The following is a 15,873-nucleotide window of genomic DNA, read 5'->3' on the forward strand; positions in this document are numbered from 1 at the left end:
CTTTAAGGACCCACAGCTACAGAGGCTAAACCGGGTGCGGCATGGACTGAGCCCAATAACAACACCCATGCTCGCTTCCTCCTGGGCTGTACATAGGCCGAGAGCCGGTCCCCTGGTCCTCGAAACCCCTTCAAATGCACCCCACCGCAAATCAGGCTGGGAGGCCCCTTGTGTCCCCAGTCCGGGCCCCATCCTCGACCTGGGGGGCGTGCCTGGTTGTCACTGGGCGCCTGGCTCACGATTTTCCTGGGCCAATAGCCATATACACCCCTCTCCGTCTGGTAGCAGCGCCGGATGAAGACTGGGCGAGTCCGGCTGAGGATCCTTCTTGCTGTTGCCACAGTGATCGAAGCCATGCGTCCTCCGGGCTCAGAAACGGCGTTGGGAGGACACCGGGCAATAGCAGTCCAGAAGAGACAGTGGGTCGCTCCGGGGCTAGGGTAGTCCCAGAGCAAGCCACGCGAAAGATTTGAGCCCCGCCCCCAGGACACCGCCCCCACGCCTCATTGGTCAGGGGGCTGGCCCTTTTGAGCCAATCCGGGGCAGCGGCATTAACTGCGCAGCCACGCCCCGAATCGGGGCGGAACTTGGGGTGATCCCCTGGTGAAGGCCGCCTGGGTTTAGGATCAGGGCGGGGGAAGTATCCTGCAGAGCTTTACTGACTCGCGGTACAAAACTTGAGGAATCTAAACAACCTGCAGTCTCCCTCCGTAAGCATTCACCCATCACCCCTCTGCTGGAAGCCTCAGAACAGACAGTATGGATTCTCTTACAGAAAGGATTAAACAAGAATGCAAAATGTAAAGGACTTGAGGAACAGGAAGAAGAAATAAACCCTTCCCGCCCCCGCCCCCCCCAAACATGGAAGAAGAAAAAAATAGGGAAGAGGGAGCCTGTAAGGAAAAGAACAGGAGTAAATAATACTAATTACAAAAAAAATTGACCGACCAGAGTAGTGTAAAAATACTTGAGGTATTTAAGATTTATATTTGGTCTGTCTCTGAGTTTATCAAGATTTTATCTGACTCACCTTTAACTTTGCCAGTTAAAGCAAAGTTAACTGGGGTGGGGAAGCATTCTTCCCCGCTCAGTAATCAGTCAGTCATGTAACTACACTTCACACTCCTAAGAACACTATCCCTACAAACCCTTCCTCACTTATTTATAACAATATTCCTATGAAGTGCTCTGCTAGATTATAAAAATCAATAAGGTACAGTGTTGTGTTCCCAGTCTAATTGCAAAATGAACTCAATGCACACTGTGATAAATGTTATAATGGGCAGACACAGAAGAATGACGTCCAGCATAAGCGGTGGAAGGGACACTAGACAGAATGAGGGACGAGGAGCTCGGTAAATGTGCAAAGAGAAGGGCATCCAAATGAAGCCAGGATTAGACAGGCAGTCGGTATACTTGGGTAAATCGAGTCAGGTCAGATCAAGGAGGCCAATTTGTGTGACTCTGGGAAGTTGGAGACTGCCTCCAGAGATTGAAATGTTAATTCCTTCAGAGCCCTTCCTCCACCCTTATCAAGAACCTGTCCCTGCTCCAACCTGTTGCTAAGGTAACCGGTGGCAGGAATTGCCCCTTCCTACAGGGAGTTACAAAGTTGTTAATTAATGTGTCTTGGGCTGATCCATCCAGTCCTTCCCCCCTCCATCTGCTTTTTACCTTTTGGCCATCCCACTGAGCACCTCCTGGGCCTAGTCACTTAAGCTGGAAGGAGAGAGAAAAGGGAAGAGATCAGGAGAACAATGGAAACCTAATACATATAAAAAAGGCAGAATGCCTCCATTCTTGAGGTACTAGGATATCAGCTATGGCCCCTTTCTCTCTCAGGAGGAGTCTACGTTACCCATTTTTAAATAAACCCTGCTTTATATGCTTGGCTCAGCATGCTTCTCTAATATTATACTTCAACATGTAGAGAAGCTGATACCAGTGGTATCACAACAACACATAAGTCTGAGACTGGCAGTTTCATTTCACATTCCATTTTATTTGCTTGCTCCATTCAACAAAGATGGATTTGGGGCTTAGGCTACAGAAAATAATGTGAAGATTTCAAAATCCAACAAAATAGTTTTTTCCTTTCATTCGTCAGGTTTGAAGTCAGGATCTTGTATTAGTGTGATTATATATAGACAGTTCAATATTGATACATAGAACTAAATTTCAGTGCTGTGTAGTTGAACAATCCCTCCCTTGGGTATCAGTCTATTAGGTCCTAATGTCATCTTTCCCACTGATTGGTCATATTTCCTTGGAAGAGCACATTTCTGTTTTCCTAGTGATCTATGTCTTCTTAAACGTTTCTTCTTAGCATTTAAAACTTCAAGGAATGCTTTTAATGATTCTAAAAACATTTTTTAAAAAATTTTTAGTTGTCAATGGACTTTTAATTTTATTTATTTATATGTAGTGCTGAGAATTGAACCCAGTGCCTCACACATGTTAGACAAGCGTTCTGCCACTGAACCACAATCCCAGCTCTGATTCTAAAAAACTTTAAGTAAGGGATGTGTACTGGATCACTAGATGAGAAGTTAGGAATGTAGGCTTCACTGGGGCCTGAGGGTCTAGCTCAGTAGCAGAGTGGTACTTAGCATTCATGAGGTAGTGGGTTCATGTGATTGGAACGCTACATAGAATTTAAAATGAATGAACCAAAGCTATGCATTTCAATATAAATAGATCCTGAGACTATAAGGTCAAGAGGAAAAATGATATTCAAACAAGATAAAAAAAAATTCACCAAACTAATTGATTTATAAAGATGTATATCTATAGTAAAAGTATAAATATATGGATAGGTAGAACACATACCGATTTCAGTAAATTTGGTTATTATAGGTGGAGAGAAGATGAATGAGATGACAAGGTAGAAGATTCATGATTTCTGCAATGCTTTTAGTTTTTTATAATATTCTGAAACAAACATGGAAAAATGTCATTACTTATTAAGTTGTGGGTAATGGAAACATGGACATTTATTATTTTCTTTGCTTTTCAATTTTCATTATTGAAAAATTAAAACACTTAGAAATTTTTTAAATTATAACTGAAAATTAGAAAAAGAATGCTATCATCTCAGTGAGGTTTATCCTAATATCCTTCTTAAAATTTTGACAAACCTCATCACCCTGTACATTTCTGCTCCCTTTATCACATGTATCATTTTCTAATATGCCTTCCTTTTTTTTTTTTTTTTTTTGGTCTATTTCCTCTGACCTACATGAAAGCTCCATGAGATCAAAGACCTTTGTAGGTTTTGTTCATTGATGTATCAAGAGCCTAGGATAGTGCCTGGCACAAACAGGGGTACCATAAACATTTGTCCAATGAAGATATGTGTTAGAGCCTGATTACCTATCTTGATACTGTCACTTCCCAGCTGTGGGATCTTGGCAAGATGCCACTTAAACTGGGCCTCAGTGAAAAATCAGCCTCTACCTCAGAACAAAACTTGTCCAAGGAAGGGGGTGTGACCCTTGTCCTCAGAAAGACTCACAGAGTACACCTAGGCACATACCTACCCTGCTGAGTTGTTTATCTACAAATAACAGGAGAAATCTGCTGCACCAGGTGTCCCTGACTCAGTCAGGCTAGGTGGAGACCCGTAGCAACCCCCTAGCAGCCACCAATCAGCATGAGACAGGGAAAATACCTGGGATGCCAGATGACCCTCCCAGTAGTTTATGGTGGTTGATAACATGTTGGGAAACCATGTAGTTCAGCATGTACACCCCTCCTGGTTTAAACCAATTAGTTCAAATGAATCCCCCTCTTGTACTGACCAATCACCCCTACCCAACTTGTTCCCGCCAGTGAATGTGCTAATCATGTTTTAGAGTTGTTTTACGATTTTCCCGCGGGGTGTAATGATTTGCTAAGAGATGCTATGATGTATGTGAAGTCCCTGCCTTCCCCAAAAGAGTGTATAAAACTGCTGCAAACCCTGGGTTCCAAGCCTCTCAGCGTACGCGTGGAAGACCGAGCTAGCTCGCAATAAACACCTCTTTGCTGCTTTCATGGATCTTGGTTGGTCTTCGGGGGATCCCAAATTCGAGCATAACACAGTTTATCCAGCTATAAAATGGGATTATAATATTACCTACCTAATTGGTTACTGAGATTACATGTAAAATAACAGTGCCTGGTACAGTTAAGTACTCAATGCATATAAACTATTATAATAATTATCATCATTATTTCAAGGTCTCATTTCCAGTAGTGGTTTTCAGCATCATTCCTGAGATATAATGATCTTGAACATGCATGAGGCCTGATAACCAATTCAGGTCATAGGGTTGGCAACTAGCAAATGGCTAAATAGAAGACGAGGAACATTACAGATATTGGTTTGTCTCACTAATACAGTGTTCAAATGTGTACTAACCTTATCAGGCTACACATAGACCTATTTAATTCTACATTTTGTAGTACTTGGGATCAAACCCAGGACCTCATGTATGCTAGGTAAGTGCTCTACCAAGATTTATTTTGTTTTTATAGGAAATTTTTTTTTTGATGAGGTTCTTTGCTTTATTTTTTAGTGTTGAACATACTAGAATTTTTACTTTTGAAACATTTCTTCAACTAGCAACTATCTAAAAAAATTCTCAAATTACCATAATAGGGTATAGATATGCATTATTGATTGTATATATAGCCCAAAATTTACCTATCACCAAAGCTAATTTTATTTTCTTTCCTTACCCTTTCCTACTTTTATTAGAAATGTTAAGAAGTACAGGGTATAGTGTAATGACAAACTGTTTAATCATAGGAGGGTGAAGATAAATTTTGTTCAAATGAATCCTTAGATTGGATTCCTCCTTAATTCCTTTAAAAGGGGCTACTTACTTTTCTTTCATGTGGCTAATACCAAGGGTCTTCTTTTTGTTCTTATGATTTTCTCCCCTCTATTGTGAAACTGCTTTGTATGAAACTCTGAGGTTCTATTAATTTAGCAGGTATCTACCATCCCAGGGAACAAGGATCTACATGCATGGGTCTCCTAGAGTGGCCACACCTTTGACTGGATTGCTAGCACAGCTTCGATGACACAACTACAATGTGAAATTTTAATAGTTCTTAGTACTTACAAACCAGCAGAGGATAGGTAAAGGTACACAACACAGAGGTCAGGGACAGAGAAGGGGACTCATGAGTCAATGCCTTTATTGGGTCCAGGGTGTTATCCAAATTGGTTTCCAGTGGTGAGCTTTAATTGGTGTGTTGAAAGTAAGCAGGTCATGTTCCAGAAGTGGTCACTTTAAGTTCTCAGGCAACCTCTGAAGGGTTCTTTTAAAGAAAGTGTCAGGAAAAGAGGGATCCTAGACTGCTGGAGGGTAAGATGCCTTTAAATTTCTCTCTGGACAGGAACTGAATCTATCCTGGTGGGGGGTTTTTGGAAATGGTGTTAAGAGTGACCAAGCATTGTCTCTGGTGTGCAAAAAGTTAAACTTAGGATGCCAAGACAACATGAATTATAAGCATTCACTACAAAAATATATCGTAACGGGGCTGGGGTGTAGCTCAACACTTTCCTAGTATGAACATGAAGGCTCAATCTCCAGCACTTAAATAATAAGTTATGTAATATTACATATACTATTATAATATATAGTATAATAATTACCATTGTATTATTTATCTGTTGCTGAGTAGCAAAATACCCCCTAATTTAGTGCCTTGAAACAACTAATATGCATTATTTCTCAGTTTATGTCCATCAGTAAACTACACAGGTTAGCTCACGGTTTCTGGCTCAGTCTCCCAGGGGGATGGAATCACTACTGAGATTTCAATTCATCTTAAGATTCAATTGGGAGATAATTGGTCTCCACATTCTCTCAATGGTTGCTGGCAGGTCTGGGTTCCTGGTTGGCTGTTGACCGGAAGCGTCCTTCAGTTCCTTGACAATGTGGGCCACACCAAAGGGCACCCAGCATAGCAGCTTGCTTTCCTCCAAGATTAAGCCATAATCTGATCATTGGTACTAATATCCATCCCATCACCTCTGTGGCATCATAGAGAAGTTAGTACAAAATCCAGCCTTCATTAAAGATGAAAGGACAGGAGGGCATGAACACTAGGAGACAGGGACTGGGTGGCTGCGCCATTGTAAGGGTGCAATGGGCTTATCCTGTTGACTTGCTTTCATGTACTTACTCACATTCACTCTTCTGCCAGTTGCCCCCACACTCTGCTCTGCCCTGTCCTTTTTCTTCCTTTCCTCTACTTCTACTGACTCCCTCATCTGTTGTTTTCTTCTTCTAAATTCTGGTTTGCCATCTGGGCTCATTCTCTCAGAAGATACATGTCATGACTAAGATTCCTCAAATTTAGCCCTCTCACTTGAGCTCTCTGAAATCACTAATTAATTCACTCATACTTTCCTCTTTCTAAATTCCTACAGCACATACAAGGCAATGCCATTCTATTTAACTTTTTTTTCCTCTTACCTCTCTTGTCTCCCAAAAAATAAAATCTTCACGAGTAAGGATGTTTTTAACTATGTACAGTTATCTTGGGTGCTCTACCAGAGTACTTCTGATTCTAGCATCCTGGAACTCAAGTGACTTACATCCCCTACTGAACAGGGTGGTAGTGATCACACAGTAGAAACACAACTGTTTTTCTTTATTTAGATTCAATCAATCATAACTTCATCTGATAGGAAGTACCAGGCATTATTTGATTAATAATTATTGAGTACCTACTACATAAAAGCACTATGTTAAGTGCTTCAGGATGCAGCTGCGAAGAAGCCACACAATGTTCCTACCTTCAGGAGCATTCAGTCTCTGTGAGTACACAGAAGTTAAATAATTGCACAATAATGAATTATAATTCTAACAGTGCCATGAAGCTAGGCAAGTGCTCTTGTGAATAAACAGTGCAGGATGAAACCAGATAAACAGGGGAATAGATTACCTAGTCTGGGAGATTATATAAACTGAAATTTTAAAATGAAGGAAGTAGGAATTAGAGAAGCAAAAAGACTTAAGGATGGATACCTCACAGGCAAAATCAAGTTCTAACTAGTTCCTCATGTTCTCCCATTGATTAGTGAAAGAGGAAGTATAAAACTACCACTTTTTAAAAAGCATCATCTGTCAGTTTTCATTTTGTCTTCTCTAACTTTATCATAGTTACAATAACTATCATGCTAATATATTGTCTTTAAACATTATTGTGGATGTTGTTCCGTTGGAAAATGTCCTTCAGACAAGTGACCCATCCTCTTGCCTCCTTCCTTGCTTTGCTTCTGGAGAGCCTGAATAGAAGCCATTGAATGCAATGGGAACTGTGCATGAGGAATGAACTTGGAAAGCAAAATTCATTTTGGATATTGAGCTACATGTGATGTAGCAGATCCATTAATTGGGTGGTTGAACACACCTCTCTGGAGTTCAGAGGAATGGCAGGGAATAGAGAAGAAAATTTTGACACTTTCAATGTGTAGATGTCATTGAGGTTCTAGATATGAATGAGACTCTTCTTTCATTTGTGCTATTAGAAGTAGGGATAAGGAGTTCCAATAAAGGAGAATAAGAAGTAGCTACAGAATTTTTGAAGAAATGGAGCTTTTGCAGAAAAAATATCCAGGTTCAAATTCTAGTTTTGCCAGTTATGGGATATGTGACCTTGGATCACCTCTTAGTTTTCAGTTGTAAGATGGAAATAATCATGCCTAACTTAGAGAAAGCTAGCATAGGATTGTGGGTAGGTAACTTCTAATCTAAATGACCTGATTTCTTAATTTTGGTTTTGCCACTCTCATTAGCTGGGACTTTGAACACATTTCCCAACTTCTCTACTCATTTTTCTCATCAATAAAATGGGCTTAATAATCATTATCTTCAAAAAAGTTTAATGTAAAGATTAAATAATAATGCACATTAAAAGTATAGTATTGTCTTACACATAGTAAATAAACAATGCTAACTATTATTATGGGGATGTTTTGAAATGAAGAGAGAAGGAATGTATAGAACTTGCCACAGAGTACCCAAAAGATAATAGCTATTGTTATTAGCTTACTATTATTGTTATTTTAACTCTTTTTTAAAAAAAAATATTTATTTTTTAGGCGTAGATGGACACAACACAATGCCTTTATTTTTATGTGGTGCTGAGAATCGAACTGGGGCCTGCCTGTGCTAGGCGAGCGCTCTACCACTGAGCCACAATCCCAGCCCCAGCTTACTATTATTATTAAACTGATAATGATTGTTGAATGTTACAAAGTAACATCTGTGGTGATTGGATAAAAACTAGAAAATATAATTAGAATTCTAATCTCTTTCATAATTAAGGCAATACTTCATAAACTTTATTTGAAGATTGACATATCAAAAGATTCACATTAGTCTAAGGTCCATAAGTAACTACTTTGAGTTTTAGTTAGAAACCTGTTTGCTTGATCTTGTTGCCTATTTTCGTTTACATTATATGTCTTTTTCTCATATAATAGACAATGTGAATAAACTCAGTTTGATGACTTCTGAAAAAAAAAAAAGTGACATCTGTTTGGATGAGTCTGTCATAAAATAGGAACCAATGCAATGTTCCTTCCTACAGCCTCCAGGGAAAAGTGAGGCAAGTTTAATATGTTATTCTGTCTGTGGTGTAGTACCTTTCAGAAGAAACATGTTAGAAATGACATCTACTTCTTTCACTTACCTTTGGCAACTGACAAGAGTAAAGCCACTGCAAAAGACTTTGTATTATAACTTTTTTCTTTCACCTCTATTTATCAATATGACATTATATTTCTGAATTATGAAGGCAACCAATTTTGTACATGGATTCTGAAACATTTGGAAACAATGGTAAATGTCTGGAAATCAGAAAGTTTGAAATTCTGAAATGTAACCTCTACTCATTTTTAAAATGAGGCCTCTGCTCACAGAGGGTTTCCAATGACTTGCCCCGTTCTTCCATGTTGCCTGTGCTGTGGCTCTAAGACTCTACAGTAGGTCTTTGCTCCCCAGCTTCACCTTCTTTTCTTTGCATTATCATGGGTGTGGATTTGGCAATACACTGGTCTCACCCAGGCAATCATTCTTTTAATCATTTTTTTCCTTTTGCAATGTTGGGGATTGAAGTGCAGGACCTTCAGCACACTAGGTAAGCACTCTACCATGAAGCTATGCCCCCAGCCCCAAGCAAATATTCTCGTTTTATCATATGCATTGGTCTTGGTAGAAGTAGATTATATAATCAGGTCTCTTCTTAGTCCTCATTGTATCCACAGGGATATATATATTATAATTTGTGTGGTACTTGGTCGTATCAGGTGGGGAAAATCCTAGAACAGAGAAGGCAGGAAGTATTACATAAGATCATGAACTTTGGCATCACAGAGACCTGAACTGAGATTCTATTCAGTAGCTGTTTGATCTTGAACACATTATTTAACTATGCTTAGTTTTGTCCCTCTGTAAAAACAGAAATAGCACCAACAATATAATTATTAGGTGGATTAATGCCTGACATACACTAAGATATTTCCATTCAATACTCATTAAAAAGTTGAGTTAGCTTTAAAACAGGTCTGAAATCCTATATTTGGTTTGTTAAGAGTTGATATATTGCTTGGTAAATATATATGAAACTCCAGGCTACAATTTCCTCTTACACATGTCTGCTTAAGTATCTTTACCAAGAAAGCATTCATTCACTTATTAATCCATCAATATTTTATTAAGTGCCCTTTGGCCCTAGGACACAAAGATCAATGAAATACAAATCATAGCCTGGAGGAGTTTATAGTTTAAAAAAAAACTCATTTATAATACAGTTTGTGAGATTTATTTCAGGAATGCAAGCATGGCTGAGTTTTAAGAATTGTACTCATTATATTAATTAAGAAGCTTACAGTTTTATGGGCAAAATATACAAATTGTTCTAATGAAGCATAACAAAAGTTATAATATGGCTGAAGAGTGGCTGTTATGGGGACATCATTTGATATGTGAAATGGTGGTGATAAAAAATGACTTCCTCTAGTAAATAATCCTTAACCTAACTGGTCTGGAAATGGTCACGGGAGAAAGCAAATTCTTGGCAGTCATGATATGCACACATGCAGTCCAGTACATGCAGGCTATCTGTTATGGTTGGAATTTAGACATGCAGGGAAGTAGTAGAGAATGAGACTATGTGTACATAAAAGAGCCCATGGATAAAAACTTTTGTGCTAAGAACTGAGTAGTACCCTGCAAGTCAGTGGCTTCCAAAAGGGCTTGGCAGAAAGGGAAACTCAAGGGCTGGAGCTGTAGCTCAGTGGTGGTTGGATCCTTAGCACCACGTAAAAGTGAAACAAATAAATAAAGGCATGCTGTCCATCTACAACTACAAAAAAAAAAAAAAAAAAAAAAAAAAAGGAAAAAATGGAAACTCAAGATGATCCAGTTAGGCAAAAGTATTAGAACTTCTGTTTTATTTATTGTTATCTTTTCTATTTTGGGATATTATAAGGTATACATTTGTGTAGTACTATATATACACACATCATTTCTATCTAAACATACCATATTGGTTGGAAGTGCATGCCTTCCTCCCATCCCCCTACAGGGATATGAGAGCAAAGAAGTCTGGAGTCACTGCCATAGAAGAGTTGTTAGCAAGGAAGAGAAACAATCTGATTTGTGTTCCAAACAATACTCTCTAAAGTGAGTAGGAGGCAAGATTAGATGCAGCACGGAGAGAAATCAAGAGATGGTTGGCAATAGCAGGAGTGAGTTGACATGGGTTGAATTAAGGTTGCAGCAGTAGATAAAAAAGAGGACCCAGTCAAGGTCCTTTTAAGACATATTGACAGCATTTGGACAAGGGATGAGGAGTGGGAACTCTGGCTTCAATAACTAAAAGAATATAATAAGGGCCCTCCAGTAGATGAATGGATTAAAAAATGTGGTACATATACACAATGGAATATTACTCATCAATAAAAGAGAATAAAATCATGGCATTTGCAGGTAAATGGATGGAGTTTAAGAATATAATGCTAACTGAAGTTAGCCAATCCCCAAAAAACAAATGCCAAATGTTTTCTCTGATAAAAGGAGGCTGATTCATAGTGGGGTAGGGAGGGGGAGCATGGGAGGAATAGACAAACTCTAGATAGGGCAAAAAGGCGGGAAGGGAATGGAGTGGGTATGGGGTTAGAAATGATGGTGGAATGAGATGGACATCATTATCCAAAGTACATGTATGAAGGCATGAATGGTGTGAATATACTTTGTATACAACCAGAGATATGAAAAATTGTGCTCTATATGTGTGATATGAATTGTAACGCATTCTATTGTCACATATAACAAATTAGAATGAAAAAACTAAAAAAATATAAAAAGGTAGGGTGGGGGATGAGTGTTAAGTTCAATTTTGGACATTTTAGGTTTGAAGTATATATTGAATTTTATAATTTTCATTACAGACATACCAGAGCAGGGACTCAGAAACATAGGTGGAAATTCAATAATAAAGACCAATTAGATGGCAGAGTTAGCTTTTCACTACTTACCCATTAACTTCCCCCAAAGAATACTGAGACTAGCTATTCTGTTGGGCAAAAAGTGAAACCAGAAATGAGAACCGATGATTTTATTTTTTTATTTTATTTATTTATTTTTTTAAAGAGAGGGGGGGTGAGGGAGAGAAATTTCAATATTTATTTTTCAGTTTTTGGCAGACACAACATTTTTGTTTGTATGTGGTGCTAAGGATTGAACCTGGGCTGCACACATGCCAGGTGAGCACGCTACCGCTTGAGCCACATCCCCAGCCCAAGAACTGATAATTTTATTTGCAAACCTCTGTCAATATTCATTACAATAAATGAGAAACCTCCTCACTTTCTTTTCAGTCTTCATTTTGAAGTTCATTGTCTTGGCATAGATTCCTAATATATGGATTAAAATGTCTCCTAGTTGCCCTACACAACTAAGCAAGATCCTGTCTCTAATGAAGTACAAAAAAAAAAAAAAAAAAAAAAAAAAGGGGCCCCTGGGTTCAATTCTTGGTATCCCCCCCCCCAAAAAAAAAAAAATCACAACTATTGCAGCTCCTCAGGATCAAGCACATTCTCCTCTCCTAGTGTGTTTGTGTTAATTGACTAAGGTTTAGGGCTACTTCCTATCTTCTTTGCAACTTTCACTACTGTCATCCACTACTCCAATCCACACTCTCACACATTCCTCATTTCCCTTTTCTTCCTTTCACACCCAGTTTAGATTCCATGGTTCTTCGTTCTAATCACTCTCTGGCAAACACCCTCAATTCCCTTACTGCCTTCTCACCCCTCCCCTTTTCCTTAAGTACTGGAGATTGAACCCACAGGCATTCTAGCCCAGTTCTTTATTATTACTACTTATTTCTTATTTTGAGGCAGGGTCTTGCTGAGTTGTAGAGGCTAGCCTCAAATTTACCATCCTCCTGTCTTGGCCTTCAGAGCTGCTGGGGTTACAGACTTGTGTCATATTACTCCTCTCTCATGGAAAAACCATCAAACCCTTTTGGAGAAACAGATTCATGCAAACTGGATGTTTTACTTCAAATTCATGATCACAAAGCTCAAATAGCTTCTCAGCAGAGATCTCACTACTCTTCAAAGTGTCTCATGTTTTCTCCTCTCTTTTCAAACCTTCTCCATTCTCTCCCTCACCTCTTAGCTAATGACTGTGCCTCGAATTTCACCAAAAAATAGGAGTTATCATGAAAAATATCCTTCCTAGACCCCCTCCTAATTTACAAACCAGATTGTATACATGCCCATCACCACTGTCTTAATACAATGTAGAAATGTCCGTGCCTCTACCAAAGGCATTCTTTCTGCTTGTACTTAAAATTCCATACCTTCTTGCCACCACAAAGACTTTGCTACTATAGTGGTCTTTTTGCTGTCTCCTACATCATCAATATTTCTCTCTCCATTGAATCATTACCATTAGAAAACATTTTCTACATACATCTCATTTAAAAGATAAAAATCAAATACCTAAAAGAAAAAATAAATAAATAAAAGTCCACCCTCACTTCACATTCTTCTACAGTTGTATTTTTCTGCTGTTCTTCTTGATACAATTTCTGAAATATCTTTTTCCATCTCCAACTCAAGACTTCAGCTACTCCAACCTGGCCCTACTTCAATGACCTGCATTTTGTAAGGTCACTATTGGTCCCTATGGTGTTAATTTTCCTTGGCTTCTGAACTATCACACTCTCCTGGTTTTCCTTTTCCTCATTCATTCTCCTGTTTGGAGACCTGACTTCTCTAAATAAAAAGGTTCTCAGGGTTTAGGTCTTGGCCTTTTCCTGATATATTTTCTTTGGTGATCTTACCTATTCTTAATGCTGTAGATGCAAATGGGCCCCAACTTCCTATGCTTTAATATGTGATTTTTTTGACTTTACAATGCCATGAATAGAACTGTCAATAGAAACATGTTTCTAATTTTGATCTTTTCTCTGGGCAGCAAAACCCAATGTATTAGTATTGCTGGGCTGTGGCAGCTCCATTAGTCACTTGGTAAGAAGGGGGAACACTAGTAGTGTACTTTGTTGCTGTGTTAGGATGTTTGGTAAGTTAAATATATTAAATACATTTTTGACTTATATTCCATTTACAATATGTTTATAAGGCTGTACCTCCATCATATGTCAAGGATCATCTGCATTACTTATGTGGATGATGCTCTAATTTTCATCTGTAGGACAAAGCTCCCCCATACTCCAGCTGTCCATTTGATATCTCTAGTTGAGTAACTAAGACCTTCTTGTGAATATGTGTTTTTGCAGCAGAGGGGATCTAACCCAGGCCTTGCAAATTAGCATTCTAGTAGTGACTTACATCTTCAGCTCCCTCTTCCCCTCTTTTGATTCCTCCATTCACATAATTTGTTTTTAACATCTAATGAAAGGCAAAGGTTGACTTGATTTAGGATAAGAATTTACTAACAGTGAAGTAAACCCACTTAAAGTAGTTACACAACATAAGGAAACTTTGAAGAGAATTTTGGGTGGCTGTCACAGGTTTGGTGTTTTTGAACACTTATCTTAATTATTTATCCATGATATATATTAGTGTTCATCTTTCTCTCTTTTGCGACCCTTGAAATGCCTGATCTAGTGATAACCCCCAGCCCAAGCGCGAACACTCAATTTGAGGGGGTCATTTGCATGCTAAGAACACATGGGACATAAAACAGTAAATAGAGGCAGAAACAAAGGCTGAATAAAAGGGAATCTAGACCTACCTCAAGTATTTGAGGTTGTGTAGCAGCTCATTTTCTGGGCTTGGTTATCCGGTGTGGCGCCCCATGTCAAGCAAGAATCAAGACTAGTTTTGTACCTTTGTTCTTTTGGCTTTGGACCAACCAAAGCCAACCGGTAACTTCATCCAATCAAATTATGCTGACAAATCTTAACAGTGTTTCAGATGCACAATTTCAGCAACCGAACAGGAAGTGTGTAGCGTGGAGCAGCTGATATCCGTCTTAAAAAGTTGACTTTGGTTCGCATTCGGGAAACAAAACTAACCTTATTTTTTTAACGAGTGAGTTCGTTGTAATTTTTAAAATTCGCTTGCTAGAACACAAGGTACTTCAATTTTTTCTTCATTTTATTTTTAGGTAGAACACCCGAAGCTGCTTCTGGAAATTCCCCTACGGGACTTTCGGAGACATTTAGGGCACTCATCAATCTAGACTCATATTTTAGCAATTTCTACCTTCCCCACCTGCCCCAATTTCCTAAATCTTCAAACCTCTCCCCTTGAATTAGTCCAATCAAACTTTCCCTTCTTGAACCTCCACCTTACGGTTCGCATCGGCATACTCCTATGAGAATCACGTGACCAAACTTGTCCTGATCAGCGCTCCGTAATTCTGCTATTCCATAGCTCATCCTGGCCTCCTGTTAGCCTAGCCCCGCCTCATTCTCGCTACTCCCCGCCACCTGCGAAGTGCCTGCGCCTGCGCATCTCCAATTCAGGCGCTTTCCCTTTCCTGGCGACCAATCCACTTCCTGTCTCCGGTCCTTGGAACACTCCTCCCTTCTGCTGGGGCCCTGGCTGGAGGTGCAGATATCGGCTGTCCTATCTATTGCCTGATTGAAAAATTCGCTTCGAGTAGGCGATCTGAACTAATTCTTAAGGGAATAGCGTCTTTTTGAGACCTTGCTCCATATATTCCACACTAGAGCTAAGTTGAGGACCTCAAAAAGCCGGAGAAAGTGATCTGGGCTGTTTTCTATCTGGCAATAACGCAGATAGCTTCTTCCTTTCCACTTCCCTGCGCCCCGCCCCCACTCGCAGCCCGGCCGCGCTGGTGAGTGGCGGGCGGGAGGGCCGGCGGGCGGAGGGAGGAGGGGGTGCGGAGGGAAGGCGGGTCCTCGGCTGCGAGATAGGTGGGGGGAGGGGAGGGGAGAGCCCGAGTGCTGGAGTTGGTGCTGGGAAACCCGGGGCTAATGTTGACATCAGGCTCGAGGTGAGTCCCAGGGACCCTCCTTCCTCTCCGCTCCAACGATCGGGAGGGAGCGGGGCTGGAGGACACCGGCCTGGACTCCTACTTCCTGAGGGACCCAAGAGGCGACTCGGCACCCCAGCTCTCCGGGGGCGGCGAGCTGTGGAGACACCGCGGGTCCGGCGTCGCCTTCCTCAGACCTCTTTCCCCGAGGTTCTCTTCAACGCGGGAGCCCCGCGGCCCCGGCAGGCGTGAGGGGCGATGGAGGAGGTGCCTGTTCCTCACGCCTGGGCCGGGCCTCGGGGCTGGAGGCGGGGAGCTTGCTGTGGCGGGGCGAAGGTGTTTGGGGGCGTGGAGTAGAGCGAGGGGGAGGTTGGGGAGAGCTCTCTGG

General features: G+C 40.4%; 2 protein-coding genes across 3 annotated transcripts in view; one reads left to right on the forward strand and one right to left on the reverse strand.

Annotated features, from left to right (window-relative positions):
- Dhtkd1 (dehydrogenase E1 and transketolase domain containing 1) overlaps positions 1-457 on the reverse strand; it is a 44,341-nt gene extending 43,884 nt beyond the window's left edge. Inside the window, exon 1 of the mRNA XM_026408561.2 lies at positions 200-457. Coding sequence (XP_026264346.1) covers positions 200-356 — 157 coding nt within the window. The 5' untranslated portion in view covers positions 357-457. The remainder of the gene's footprint in view (positions 1-199) is intronic.
- Positions 458-15,429: 14,972 nt separating this feature from the next.
- Positions 15,430-15,873, forward strand: part of Upf2 (UPF2 regulator of nonsense mediated mRNA decay) — a 115,247-nt gene continuing 114,803 nt past the window's right edge. For both annotated transcript variants that reach the window (XM_026408550.2, XM_077802257.1), the window contains exon 1: positions 15,430-15,506. The gene's annotated coding sequence lies outside the window, so the exon portion shown is untranslated. The remainder of the gene's footprint in view (positions 15,507-15,873) is intronic.

This window comes from Urocitellus parryii, chromosome 9, assembly GCF_045843805.1.
Source record: "Urocitellus parryii isolate mUroPar1 chromosome 9, mUroPar1.hap1, whole genome shotgun sequence".
In the NCBI taxonomy this organism is placed as follows: Eukaryota; Metazoa; Chordata; class Mammalia; order Rodentia; family Sciuridae; genus Urocitellus; species Urocitellus parryii.